We start from the raw sequence: 13,135 nt of genomic DNA, 5'->3' as shown, positions 1-13,135 counted from the left end.
TTTATTGAAATTGTACCTTTTTACTTAGTTGTCATTTCTGTTCAAATATCAAAGTTATTCTGGGGGAGCGTAAGCAAGGATAATAACCATATATTCCAAATGACCACCACACAGAGGCATTTTCAGGATAACAATGAGGGCGGGAGGGTTAGCATTTGTTCCCGTCCTACTGACGCAAACTGGGAGCCGCGTTAAACCCACCTTCATCACTTCCACCTGCAGGTCTTCGTGGAGGGAAGGCGTCACTTTCACCGCGTTCAGGATCTGATTGAGCAGCTGCTTCTCATCAGAGTCCGTTTCCATGGATACAAACCTCTCTTCCGCCAGAAGCTTCTGTAAAGAGGCACAAGGCAGTGAGCACAGATAGGCTTTCCCCTGCTGCCTTATTCTGCTGTAGCTTAGTATATACTGCGGATAATGTTTCTTACTCGAGAGGCATGTCGCTGGAGGCCATTAGGAAAGAGCTCCTGCTATGTGGCATTAAAAGGAAAAATGCATCAAGCCTTTGGTAAATGGGTTTTGGCAAAGGCTTTTTCCTGCTATTAGATAACTCACTCTAAATTTTATGAAGTAAAATTCTAAGCTAGTGGCCAAATAGGTCATTTGGTTGGTGGGGATGGAGGATGAACGCACCAAGGGGAATCTAGCCCCTTAGAGCAGTCACATTCACACTCGCCCTTTCTGAATGTAGCTTTGTCACAGGAAAGGAGAAGGTCCTGTAGATGAGTTGATTTTTCAGATACTTACCTTTGTGCTTCCTAATGTGAGCTGTCATTTACCGAGGAATGATTTATGAAATCTACAAATCTTAATACATTTCCATCAGAAAATCAATCCCACAAAAGCCTAAACAAGAAGACAATCACTTTCACGAGGTCCCCCAGAAGCCATCACATCTCACAGGATAGCTCTCTATTTGAGGACAACTCATTTTTCATAAAATTCTTTGAGACTGTATCAAACACCGCCCCCCTCCCTCCACCCCCGGCTCCCGCCTACAATCTGTATGCCCTCATCTGTCCCTGGAGACATGCAGATTAAGTTTCTAAAATATCTGAAGTCAGCTATACAGTCCACCTAAATCTCTTCTCCACACCAGACCTCCTTGGGAGTCATCAAATGTTCTCTGCGTGATATGGTTTCACAGACCCTCTCCTCCTTTGCATATGGCCTCCAGCGTGGATATAACACTTCAAGGGTGGTCTGATGGTGAAGACAGGAGCACCCAAGAGTGCATGCTAAGGTAAACACATGGACTTTGGGCGATTACGATGGGTCAACATAGGCGCATCCTTGGCTAAAAGAAAGTACCATTCTGGGAATGATGTTGATGATGCGGGAGGCTGTGCATGTGCAGGGGGAGCGAGTATATGGGAAATCTCTGCACTTTCCTCTCAATTTTATTGTAAACCTAAAACTGCTCTAATAGTCTTTTTAAAAATACGAGGCTGAGTCCAAAATTATTCGCACTCTGGCTGTAGCATTTAATTAACTTTTAGAAAAGACAAATACTTCATTTTCTGAGATAATCTCCTTGCTTTTCAATACACCTTGTCCATCTGTCAATACACTTTCGTTTTCCTTCATTTAAAGTGGTTTAGGCTGAGCTGCGAGCCACAAATGCACCACTGTCCTCTCTTCTTCATCAGAAATGAATCTTCATCCTCGTAGGGATGCTTTCAGGGGACCAAACAGGCGAAAGTCTGATGGAGCAAGATCAGGACTCTAGGGAGGATGCTTTAACACCTCAAAACAAAGTTTTTGCAGAGTGTCGACAGTGTGGGCAGAAGTGTGCAGATGTGCACATCCTCAGACCACAAAAAACGAATCACTACACGCTGCTCTTCTTTTGTGCAAATCACAAGTGGGGCATCCATTTTTGCTTGCACTGCAGTTACAACAAACTGATGTAACACATTCACACCTGCACAGCAGTGACTGGGGAGACAGTAGCCTTGAACAGAAAGCGCTGATAAGACAGTGTGGCCAACGTAAGTTTTAATATAACTGGAGTGCAGATAATTTTTGAGTCACCCTCATAATAATAATAATAATAATAATAATAATAATAATAATAATAAAAAGATGGCAGAGGGGGAAGAAAGAAATGCAGTCTTTGGTGGCACCACTGCTCACCTATTCCAAACCCGGAATTGCTCACCCCTAGAAATCTACTTGTGTAAGATATTTAAATGTGTTTATTGCCTAAAACCAAACAAAAAACAGTAACGCAGAAGTTTAATCACATTCTCAGATCAAATTAGCTTAGCTGTAAGTCACAGCACATTCTACGCTGACTCACCCGGAACCTTCTCATTCACAAAGGCCACAATTAAGCTGTTCTTCCCCATTCTGTCCTGGGGCAATTGATTTTTTGAGACCCCAGTGTAGGATGGATTTTATATTTATCCCTATTAAATCTGTCCTTGTCCAATGCAGCATAGGCTTGCAGCCATGAAGAATTTTTGGAATTCTGATTCATCCAGGGTAATGACTCCCTCTTTTAGCTGACTGTCACTGCACATCCAGAAAACAAGTATTTCAAACCTTCTTAGGACTCCCTGAATTCGCATATACAGCTCTACCTCATTTTACTGCACTTAGCTTTATTGTGCTTCACAGGTGTTGTGTTTTTTATAAACTGAAGGTCTGTGGCAACTGTGTGTCAATGGAGTCTACTGGCACCGTTCTTTCTAGCATTTGCCCACATGGTATCTCTAGGTCACATTTTGGTAATTCTCATAATATTTTAAACTTTTTCATTATTACTGTATTTGTTATGATGATCTGTGATCAGTGACCTTTGAGGTCACTGCTACAGCTGGCTGAAGGCTCAGACGATGTTAGCATTGTTTAATCAGTAAAGTGTTTTTTAATTAAGGTATGCACATTTTTTTCAACACATTTAAGAGACTACAGTATATAGTATAAACATAACTTTTATATGCACTGGAAAAATAGAAAAATTCATGTGGCTCTCTCTATTGTAGTATTTGCTTTATTATGATGGTCTGGAACTGAACCCACAATGTCTCTGAGGTATTCTCTCAAAAGAGATTTTTGACTCTCATGTAATGTATGTAGGGCAGCCCAGAGTTAGTTTATATGCAAACCTGTTTTTACTTAAAGTGATAAAGACTAGAAAGCTCTTAAAAATGCCTTAAGTTAATGGGAGGTCACAAGGGATGTTGAGAGGAAGACTCCCTGCCCCCAAGTCAGTGAAGTTCCATGATTATTGAAAACATGAGACTATAACTTAGTGTTTGAGGGTTAAAAAAAAAAAGAAAACATAACTAAATGGAAAATCTATACAATAGTAAAGAAAAGGGAACATAAGTGGCAGGTCAAAACAAACTCCCATTCATTTTTATGGTTGGCCCAATCACTTTGCAAAAAACCAGAGTTTTTAATAACATCGTTTAAATTTTTTTTAAATGTTTAAAAATTTCTAATGCTACTGCATATTGAAATATACATTCTCCAATTCTAATCTGCTAGGGGAAAAAGGTGTTGTAATTTTCTTACTCTTTCATATTTATTAACTCTGAAAAGGTATTAGAGACCTCTCTGAACTTAAAGAGCTAATGACGAAATAGTAATGTGAAAATTCATCCAACAAATGCTACCAATCTATGGCCATGCTGATAGCATCACCCACAGGCTTGAACTCCACAGTGCTCATCACTCAGACACCAAACCACTTAAGAAGTGAACGTATTTATACAGCCAACAACTCTGCACCTTTGGAATTAGACCTATGATGTATGGTGTAAAATAAAATGAACAAATGCTCAGAGAAGGAAACGTATTTCTGACTTTTCTGACTAGACCAAATTTCTTTTTTCTTCCCAATCTTGTTGTGGAAACAAAACACATTAATCCATTTGCCAACCTAACTGTAGAATAAAAAACACAACAAAATCTTTCTAGCTTACCATCATTGCTCATGACATAGAACCACAGATGTGGAATGCACATAAGATCTGAGTTGGTATAGAACTTGGTGTCTCTCTTGGGAACCTTTACTCTCCTAAAAGTTGGGTGTCACCAAAAATATTTCATTTCTGTGTGGGCTTAGCTGAGTCTCCATGAATCTGACAACAAATGCTCAGCAAGATAATGCTGTGCACAGGGGAATACTGGTAAATGTAAGAAAATCCTGTTATCCTCTCTTGTTATTACCCAGTTCAATCAAATTTCTGTCTGGGTCTTTGAACAGCTAGTATTTAGAATGTTAACTATTTGCTCTTTCAATGCCAAAATGGGCTGTCAATTTCTGTCATCCGGTTGCACTCAGAGCTGTACCTGTATTCCTGCCAAGGCATGTTGGGCCAGCTTCACATTCTTGGATTCCAAAGCCAACTGGAGAGGCAGCAGGCATTTCTCCCTGGGAAACACATAAATAAGGACAACACGTGAGCTCAGCAATGCTGGCAGTCAAGTGATGCAAGCCTTATGTACGCCCACCCCAAATGCCACCACACACATACACAAAACTATGACCAATAATGAAACTGCACATGGATTAAAAACACACACACACAACAAAAAAACCACAAAACAAAACTGTGAAGAAATCATAGCATATCATGGGAATTCTCTGGCAGTCCAGTGGTTAGGACGCCATGCTTCGCACTGCAGGGGGCACGGGTTCGACCCCTGGTTGGGAAACTAAGATCCCGCAAGCTGTGTGTTGCGGCCAAAAAGCATAGGATATCAGCAGCTCGCCTTCTTAGGATGGCTACACACAAGGACTCTCAAACAATTGCTTTGGTGAACTAATCGTTACATCACAAGTCCTGTACCAGTCCATAAACACGTCTTGCTCTTTGAGAAGTAATATAATTGCCTGTATTCAGTATGTCTGGGGTGTATAACTCTAGAAAGCACTCTATACAGATTTCCATGCCTTGCTCATACTTCTCCCCACCTAGCAAGTGAGCGCATCACCACCACTACCCCGCCTCATCAATATGAACTGAAATTTGATATACTTGTCCATTTCTCCCCAATTCAAAGTGTTCAATAATCATTTATAATTTTTGAATTTGCACTTTAATCTCCATCGGGGAGACCTAAATTTTGTGATGGGGTCTTCATAAACATGTTTCCAAGACAGAAATACAAATGAACCATCATCAGCTTTGACCCATGAGAAGTACACAGCATTAAGTGAAAGACAAGAAAAATGGCTTGAGAGCTACTTGTATATTTTGAAGCTTAAGAAAAAAATAACTGGGCACTAAAATATGTTAGGAATAAACCAAAGGGACGACAAAGAGAAATATTTTTCTATGAGAAGCATTCACTCTAAATAATTAAACAATAAACCAAGAATTTTAATCAACCCATTATTTCCCCACAGAGTTACACTGGCACAACAAATGAAATGTTACTTAATTTTACCAGGTTCCTCCACCCTCACTTAAACTAGGGCAGCCTCCATTTTTACATGTTTTATATTTTCAGCTTAAAATGAGAGATTCATTGACTTTAGAGAATGTGAAAGTCATGGGGTAAAACTATAGGATTTCATCTTTGGAGAAATAAGGGTCACTGCTGTAGAACACAATGAAACATAAAGTTAATTATAGCTCTGATTCCTTCCTGTCCACCCTGCAGCTTTTCCGTGGAATCCTCCATCAGCGGCTGTACGACAGATGGAGAGAGAGTCCCAGACACTCCCCCTAAAGCCAGCCACAAAGAACAAAACCAGGCTGTCAGAAAGAGCATTCACCTTCCTAATCCTTCTCACCTCGCCCCTCACTAACCCAGAGTTACAATACCCCACTTTATATGACAACTGATTCACACTACAGCCATTCGTCAGCCTCCTTTGACAGGTGGATAAACTACCCAACTGTGTTATTTCCAGTTGGGTGGCTATAGTTTTGTCCCTGTTATCCTTATTGTCAGCTTGTCCCAGTTACAAGACGAGCACTGCTATGTAGTCACTTAACTCAGGAATAGCTAATTTTCCCAATTTTGCTTCTTTTGTTTAATCCTAACCAGTTTACGAGCTTGGAAGAATTCATTGGAAGGGTCACAGTCAAGTGAGAATCACCAATCATGGGCTGATGGAAGAATTAACAGAAGAACCATAGAACTTCATCTGTAAACCCCTGAAACAATCAAATTTCCACAAGGCTTAATTCACTGTGAAAGAATTTTCATCTCCAGTTTTGGAGTCAGATCTGCCAATGAGGACACGGTAGCAGTGAGCAAGTGTGGAGGTCTAAAACTCTTAGTCTCATAGCCTGGGCCAGGGAAAGCCTCTGTTGAGTGGTTGTGTGCTGAAAATGCACAAGTATTACACATTTCTCACCAAACGCACCAAACAAGAGTGGATGCCACATTCAGCAGCAACAGGGACCTTCCTGGAATGCTGAACCCCCTGATCCCTGGGGAGCAGCTCTATGTTTGCAGAGAAACAACAGCATGCCCATATTGCTCTGCCACTGACAGTATTAGCCATCCACTCTCTTACCTACTTCTACATTCACACAATTTATATTGAGACTAGAACCAGACTGCTGATAAATGCCAGGGCCACCAGGTCCTACCACAATTCCAAGGGTCATCACTGAATCGCATCCTGTGCCAGTCATGGTCACCAAGAAGGACTGGAAGATGTAATTGGTACAGCTAGGTTTTGGTTTAATTGCAAGGTATGAGCAGTTAGTGGAAAGACTATGGTCTGGGAATCACACAGACCTGGGTTCAAACCCTAACAATAAGCTGTGCAATCTCAGTTAAGATATTTAACTCTCTTAAGCCTTAGCTTCCCAATCCATAGAAAGAGCATCTTAAGACCAATCCTGCAGGGTTATAGTAGAGTATAGAAAATATATATCGGAGGTTGGAAAACTTTTTCCATAAAGAGGCAGATAAAGAATATTTTAGGCTTTGAAGACCATATGGTCTCTGTGCTAAGTACTCAACATTGCTATAGCACAAAAGCAGTCAGAGACAACATGTAAATCAATGAGCATGGCTACATTCCAATAAAACTTTATTTACAAAAACAGGCCAACATGCCAGATTTGGCCTGCAGGCTAGTTTGCCCAGCCCTGATGTAGACAAAGGCCCAGCAAAGACCATGCTTTTCAGCACAGGATAAGAAGATCTAATTTTGTCATAGTATCCAGAAAGATTTTTGCACAGGACAGGGAGCATGTGTTCTGGTCTTAGCAAGACCAGTTCTAGCACCAGGATTTCTCTCAGAAAATCAGCGCTTTGAGGAAGCAGAGAGAGTTCATCTGGGTACTAACCCGAGGTACTCCATCCATCCAGCTACCCATTCAACCAACCTTTGCGTGCCTGCCATATGCAAGGCACTGTCACGGTGTTTGGAAAGATCCAACAAGGAACCAGACAGAACAGATACTTGCTTTCATTTTATTCATGGGATGAGAGAAAAATATATATATTATTTCGCTATTCAGTCTATCAGTGACTTCAACCTTAAAATGAGCATTCTTACCATAATTTTACCTTTGAGAAAATGGAGGTTCGGAGAGGTTTCATAGCCTGCTCAGGGTTACATAGCTAAAATCTATCGGAGATAATTCAAACAGAAAACCATCTCCCTTCCAAGGCCAAGTTTCTTCCAACACCCTTTGGTGTCAAAGGATCAGAGCAAAGCTAGAATAGTTCTGTTTCTTAACCATTTTTGGATCATGGAACACAAAAAGATCCTCCTCCTAGAGGAGCATGTAAATCATTTGGGGGGACTCACAGGCCCCCCCCAAGCCCTAACTCTACATAAATCCCAAGTTAAGAGCCCCTGCTTTCAGGAGAAAGGACCTGCCCAATGTGGCAGAAACTTTCATGCCTGTGTCAGAGAAGAGGGCCATGTTCCCTGGCTGGGCTCAGGGTTCCACTAGGATGAAAAGCTTTGAAGTGATGATACACTGAGCTTTGAATTAGAGAGGTGGCTGCGCATGCACGCACACGTGTGTATGTGTGTGTGTGTGTGTGTGTGTGTGTGTGTAGGTAAGGGGGGTAACAAACCCTCCTCAGGATCCCTGAGCCCCAGCGGTCCCCTAGATGAGTGCCACGAGCCTCAGATCACGACTTCGACAGGAAACGAACACACACAGGGCACAACTGATTTCACTGCTTGTTCTGTGGTACCATAAAAACCCTGCTGCCTTAATTTTTTAAAGTGATTTTAATAAAAGAGAATAACAGGCTCGTTAATTGAGTCTCAGGATGAAATTTTTAATGAAGATGCAACGTAGCACACACTCAATCCCCTTAGCACAGACTGTACTGGAATAAATCACCTTTTCATCTTTCTGGATGCTGCCTCACTGGGGAAAGGGCATACCAAAACCAACCTTCAGTTACATGCAGCAATTAGTTTTTATGCGCAGGCATGTGCAAGTTCACTCTTGCCTAATTAAATAAGGACAGTGGCCCCAGGTTTCATGCCCTGGCATGTCATTATTTCTCAAAGAAGACTAATTAGCCATGCTACACATGCACGAGGAAGACATAATCCCGTGGCAGTGTCTGGTCGTGTCTCCTTAACTGTGTTGTCACAGTTCACAGACCAGCTTTTTTGGGCTGGAAGATAACCATGGACAAAGGAAAATTAAAATGGGTGAACAGGTGAAAAGATGCGATTTACCAAAAATTAACTTTCAATAATAAGCACAAAAATGAACTTCATGTAAAACCAAATCCATTTCTGAATTCTAGGTTGCTTCCTCTTTGATGCACTACATGGGATGGAACACAAAGCTACCTTAGATTTCTGAGGTCTGCTCACTCTACTTCTAGGCTTCCATGATCTAAGCCATTGATTCCGTAACTGTCTGGGTTTCTTTACATAATAACCCCAGCTCTGATTGAATATCAGTGGCCTGTATGTCCCAAGCACCATGTTCCCACCATCATATTTACTATTTCATTATGTAGAGATTTTAACTGTTGACAAAACAGAGAGATGAGATTACCTGTCCAAGGTCACATGTTTGCAAATGACACAGCTGTGATTTAAATTTAGACCCTCTATCTTCAAAACCCATGTTCTTTGGCCTCCGCCAGCCGACAACCCCCCACTGACCATGGCGTATGTCTGGCACACTGCTTTACAAACAGCAATCCAGAGGTCCACCAGGTTAAAAGGATGGAGCCAGGCATCAAATAAGTAATGTAAATTATCTTACTGTGAGGGGTCATTCATGAAGCAAAGTGTTATATTTGACAGTTGGAATATATGCAGGTGAGTCAAAAATTATCCGGTTACATTAAAACTTCTGTTAAAACTACAGCCAGAGTGCAGATAACTTCTGACTCACCCTCATAGTTATGAAAAGGTATATGCAGTTTGGATGAGTGGGATACACGTGGCTTTGGATCTAGCTGCTGGGTTCAAGGACAGCCATCATCTTTCCTAGTAATCATGACCTTTCCTAGTTGGAGCACAGAAGGTTTTTTAGCCCCTTGTTGTGACATTTGAGATGGTATTATTTGTGTTTATGAATACCAATGTTTTAAACAGTTTGCATCAACACTGATGAATTTTCATTGACTAAGCTTTCGCCAGAGCCAATTCATTGAGCCAACTGGAACTGCATTGTTTCCTAAGTTGATTTTCTCTGTAGTGCAGTTAAAATATTTCCATTTTCACTCCTATTAATGAAATTATCTTCATCAGTAACCTCTATATTTCACAACAAAGATTAGATTCATCCCTTAGGAACTGTTCTAAGTCCTAGGGATACAGCTGTGAACAACATAAAATCCCATGTCTCCTGTAGGATTTCAAGATGCCTTAGCAAGCCTATTGCAATTATTAAGTAAAACATATGAAACTGCCATTTTCTGTATGTCAGAAAGGGTTGAATATCCATAATTTTATGATTCATTCTGTTAAAAAGAATCCTAAATACATAACCAACAGGGTCCCACTGTATAGCACAGGGAACTATACTCAATATCTTGTAACCTATAGGTTATTTCCCAATAACCTGTAAGGGAAAAAATCTACAAAAGAACAGATATATATATGTATAACAATCACTTTGCTGTATACCTGAAACTAACACAACATTGTAAATCAACTATATTTCAATAAGAAGTTTTAAAAAAGAATTCTAAATAATATGGTTATGCACACATTTTCCCTCAAAATATACTCATTATATTTCATTACAAAAGGCATACATGTACATTACAAAATCCAAACAATACAGAGAGACACACAGCAATGAAAATCAACCAATTAGGGCACTCCCTAAGAAAGAGCTGGGCCGAATGCTGACGATGGGTATGTCCAGAGAGTGGCATGGCGGACCTTTCATTTTCTTTATATTTATACTTTCTATTTGCATTAATTTTTATATAATAACTCTAGAGTAGACTGAAATAATCTGAGGAAAGCATCTATAAAACCACAAAGTCACTGGGCTCCTCACACAAATGAACATCACAGCATTTTCTTCTCCTATTCAGCTCAAAAAGGGGAGTGGATCTGCACACACACAGAGAAGACATTAAACATGGAACTCATTTTCTTCCTGGCAATTACATCAACAGTCCAAGTGTTCTTTTTGGCAATCACACCTACGGTTCTTGTTCATGAAGCAAACCTCCATTTACCTGATGGGCCTCCCTATGCGAATAGGCTTGCTTTTGTAATGAGAAGACAATTGCAGGCAATTAAGTAGGTTATCCATCACCTGAAAATTTTTAAGTACTATCTAGATTTTCACCTTTGCCATTTGACATGTCTAATTTAAAAAATAAGCTGCAAAAGAATAGAAAGCAACCTAAATTCAAAAATGTTTTGTTATACTATTGTGATAGGGATATGGGTTTATCTTTTTCATTTTAAAGTTTTCATCTAATACTCCTGCAATATTTAAAAAATATAAAACACAATCGGTCAAGAAGAGTAAATTTATATTCATTTTGAAAAAAATTTTTCCAATGACTTATTGAGACATATAAGTTACATACGGCACTGTAAAAGTTTAAAGTATATAACAAAATGATTTAATATATGTATATATTGTAAAATAACTACAAGTTTAGTTAATAAGAATCACCTCACATTGTTACAATTTTTTCTTCTTGTGATGAGAACGTTGACGATCTATTCTCTTAGCGACTTTCAAATACATAACACAGTATTGTTATAGTCACCATGCTGTATATTATATCCCCACAGCTTAGTTATCTCTGAAAAAAATTAAAGGTGGCTTGGTATTTTCACCTGTAATCTAGGATTATCAATACTACTACTTCTACCAAAAGATAAAAATTCTATGTAATTAGGGGGGAAAAATCCCCCCCCCCGAAGAAAAAAAGAGACAATAAAGTCCATATTAATCATAAGGAGGTTGTTCTGGATTTTTTTTTTTTTAAACTACTGAGCATCTATTATGTTTGGGGCACTGCATGTGGTGCTGAGTATAGAACAGAGGAAACCAGATATCATTCCTATTCAAGATAGGGGCAAGTATAAATGTGTAAACTCACCTTCTGAATGGATACATGAATAAACAAATGAACACAGAAATAAATGGAAAAAAATGCCTAAAAAGTGTTAACATCAAGGCCATTTAAAGACTGGTTGAGGGACTTCCCTGGCAGTGCAGTGGTTAAGACTCCCAAGCTCTCAATGCAGGGGGCCTGGGTTGGATCCCTGGTCAGGGAACTAGATCCCACATGCATGCCACAACTAAGAGTTCTCATGCCACAACTTAGGAGCAGGTGAGCTGTAACTAAGGAGCCCACAAGATGCAACTAAGACCTGGTGCAACCAATTGACTAACTAAACAAATAAAAATAAAAGATTGGTTGAGCTTTTAAAGATAAACAAGTCCCATAAAAAAAAAAGACCAAGTGGCAGTCCCATTCCATTGGATACAACACTTTGTGTTGGACACAACATATTCGCTTTTTCCTTTGGATGGAGTGTTCTGTCACTTTCAACCAGAGGATTCCTAACTGATATAAGCAAGGGTGGCCACAGACGTCACAGAAGTGCTGTTTGTTAAAGCCTCAGTGTGCCACACACTAGGCTAATAGCTTAGGCACACGAACTCATCTCAGCCTCACACCAACCCAATGAGGAGAGACAAACATTATTGACATTTACTGATGAGGGAAGTGAAGGAGAGAGAGGAACAGTCACTCCTGGACAAGGGCCGGTGCAGCGCTGGACCCCTGAACTCAAGCTCCTTGGCAGCACGTGACGTGAATGGTTACCATTTGTGACTCTCACACCCTGTTCCAAGACCAGGGTTAAGCATTCATACACAGCAAGCCTGTGAAGCACGCTTCATAAAGAAACTACTTTCTGTCCAGGATCAATCCATCCTTATACTTCCTCACATTATCTCCCACGTTAATCATTCACATGTGAACTTTTACACCTTTCCACTTATAAACCCTTCCTTGCCTCCATCAACACACTTATCAGTTCCTCAAATAACCACTTCCTGTGGCACCATGGAAGGATTTTACTCTTTAATTCTGTCATCAATAACTTGTCGGGACTTCCTAGGTGGCGCAGTGGTTGGGAGTCTACCTGCTGGTGCAGGGGACATGGGTTCAATCCCTGGGCCAGGAGGATCCCACATGCCACAGAGCAACTGAGCCCGTGCACCACAACTATTGAGCCTGTGCTCTAGCGCCTGTGAGCCACAACTATTGAGCCCATGTGCCACAACTACTGAAGCCCATATACCTAGAGCCCGTGCTCTGCAACAAGAGAAAGCCACCACAACAAGGAGCCCGTGCACCACGACGAAGAGTAGCCCCCACTCACCGAAACTATAGAAAACCCATGCACAGCACCAAAGACCCAATGCAGCCAATAAATAAATAAATTTATTAAAAAAAAAAAAAGCTTGTCAATATATCTCAAGAGCTTAAAAATAATTATATGCTTTGACCTACGATTTTCTATTCTGTGAACCTTTTCTAAAGAAATCAGAGATAAAGTAAAGCTTTAGGGGCAAAGATTTTTTTTCTGTAGTTTTATTTATAATGTGAATAAGGTTAAATAGATCCTGGTACATCTCTGAAATGGAATAATGTACAGTAATTTAAAGTATCTTGAAAAGTTTTTATTAACCCAGGAAAATGCTTTGAAAATGTCAAAGAAATTAAAAAA

General features: G+C 40.2%; 1 protein-coding gene across 1 annotated transcript in view; it reads right to left on the bottom strand.

The window, feature by feature from the left end:
- ARFGEF3 (ARFGEF family member 3) overlaps positions 1-13,135 on the bottom strand; it is a 165,627-nt gene that overhangs the window by 120,583 nt on the left and 31,909 nt on the right. The window contains exons 3-4 of the mRNA XM_057738354.1: positions 4,306-4,387; positions 202-333 (exon numbers count right to left, since the gene is read on the bottom strand). Of these exons, the coding sequence (XP_057594337.1) occupies positions 202-333; positions 4,306-4,387 (214 nt within the window). The remainder of the gene's footprint in view (positions 1-201; positions 334-4,305; positions 4,388-13,135) is intronic.

Source organism: Hippopotamus amphibius, chromosome 6 (genome assembly GCF_030028045.1).
Source record: "Hippopotamus amphibius kiboko isolate mHipAmp2 chromosome 6, mHipAmp2.hap2, whole genome shotgun sequence".
NCBI classification, from domain to species: Eukaryota; Metazoa; Chordata; class Mammalia; order Artiodactyla; family Hippopotamidae; genus Hippopotamus; species Hippopotamus amphibius.
Note: the sequence above shows the minus strand (reverse complement) of the source record. Positions and strands in the feature narration are given on the sequence as shown.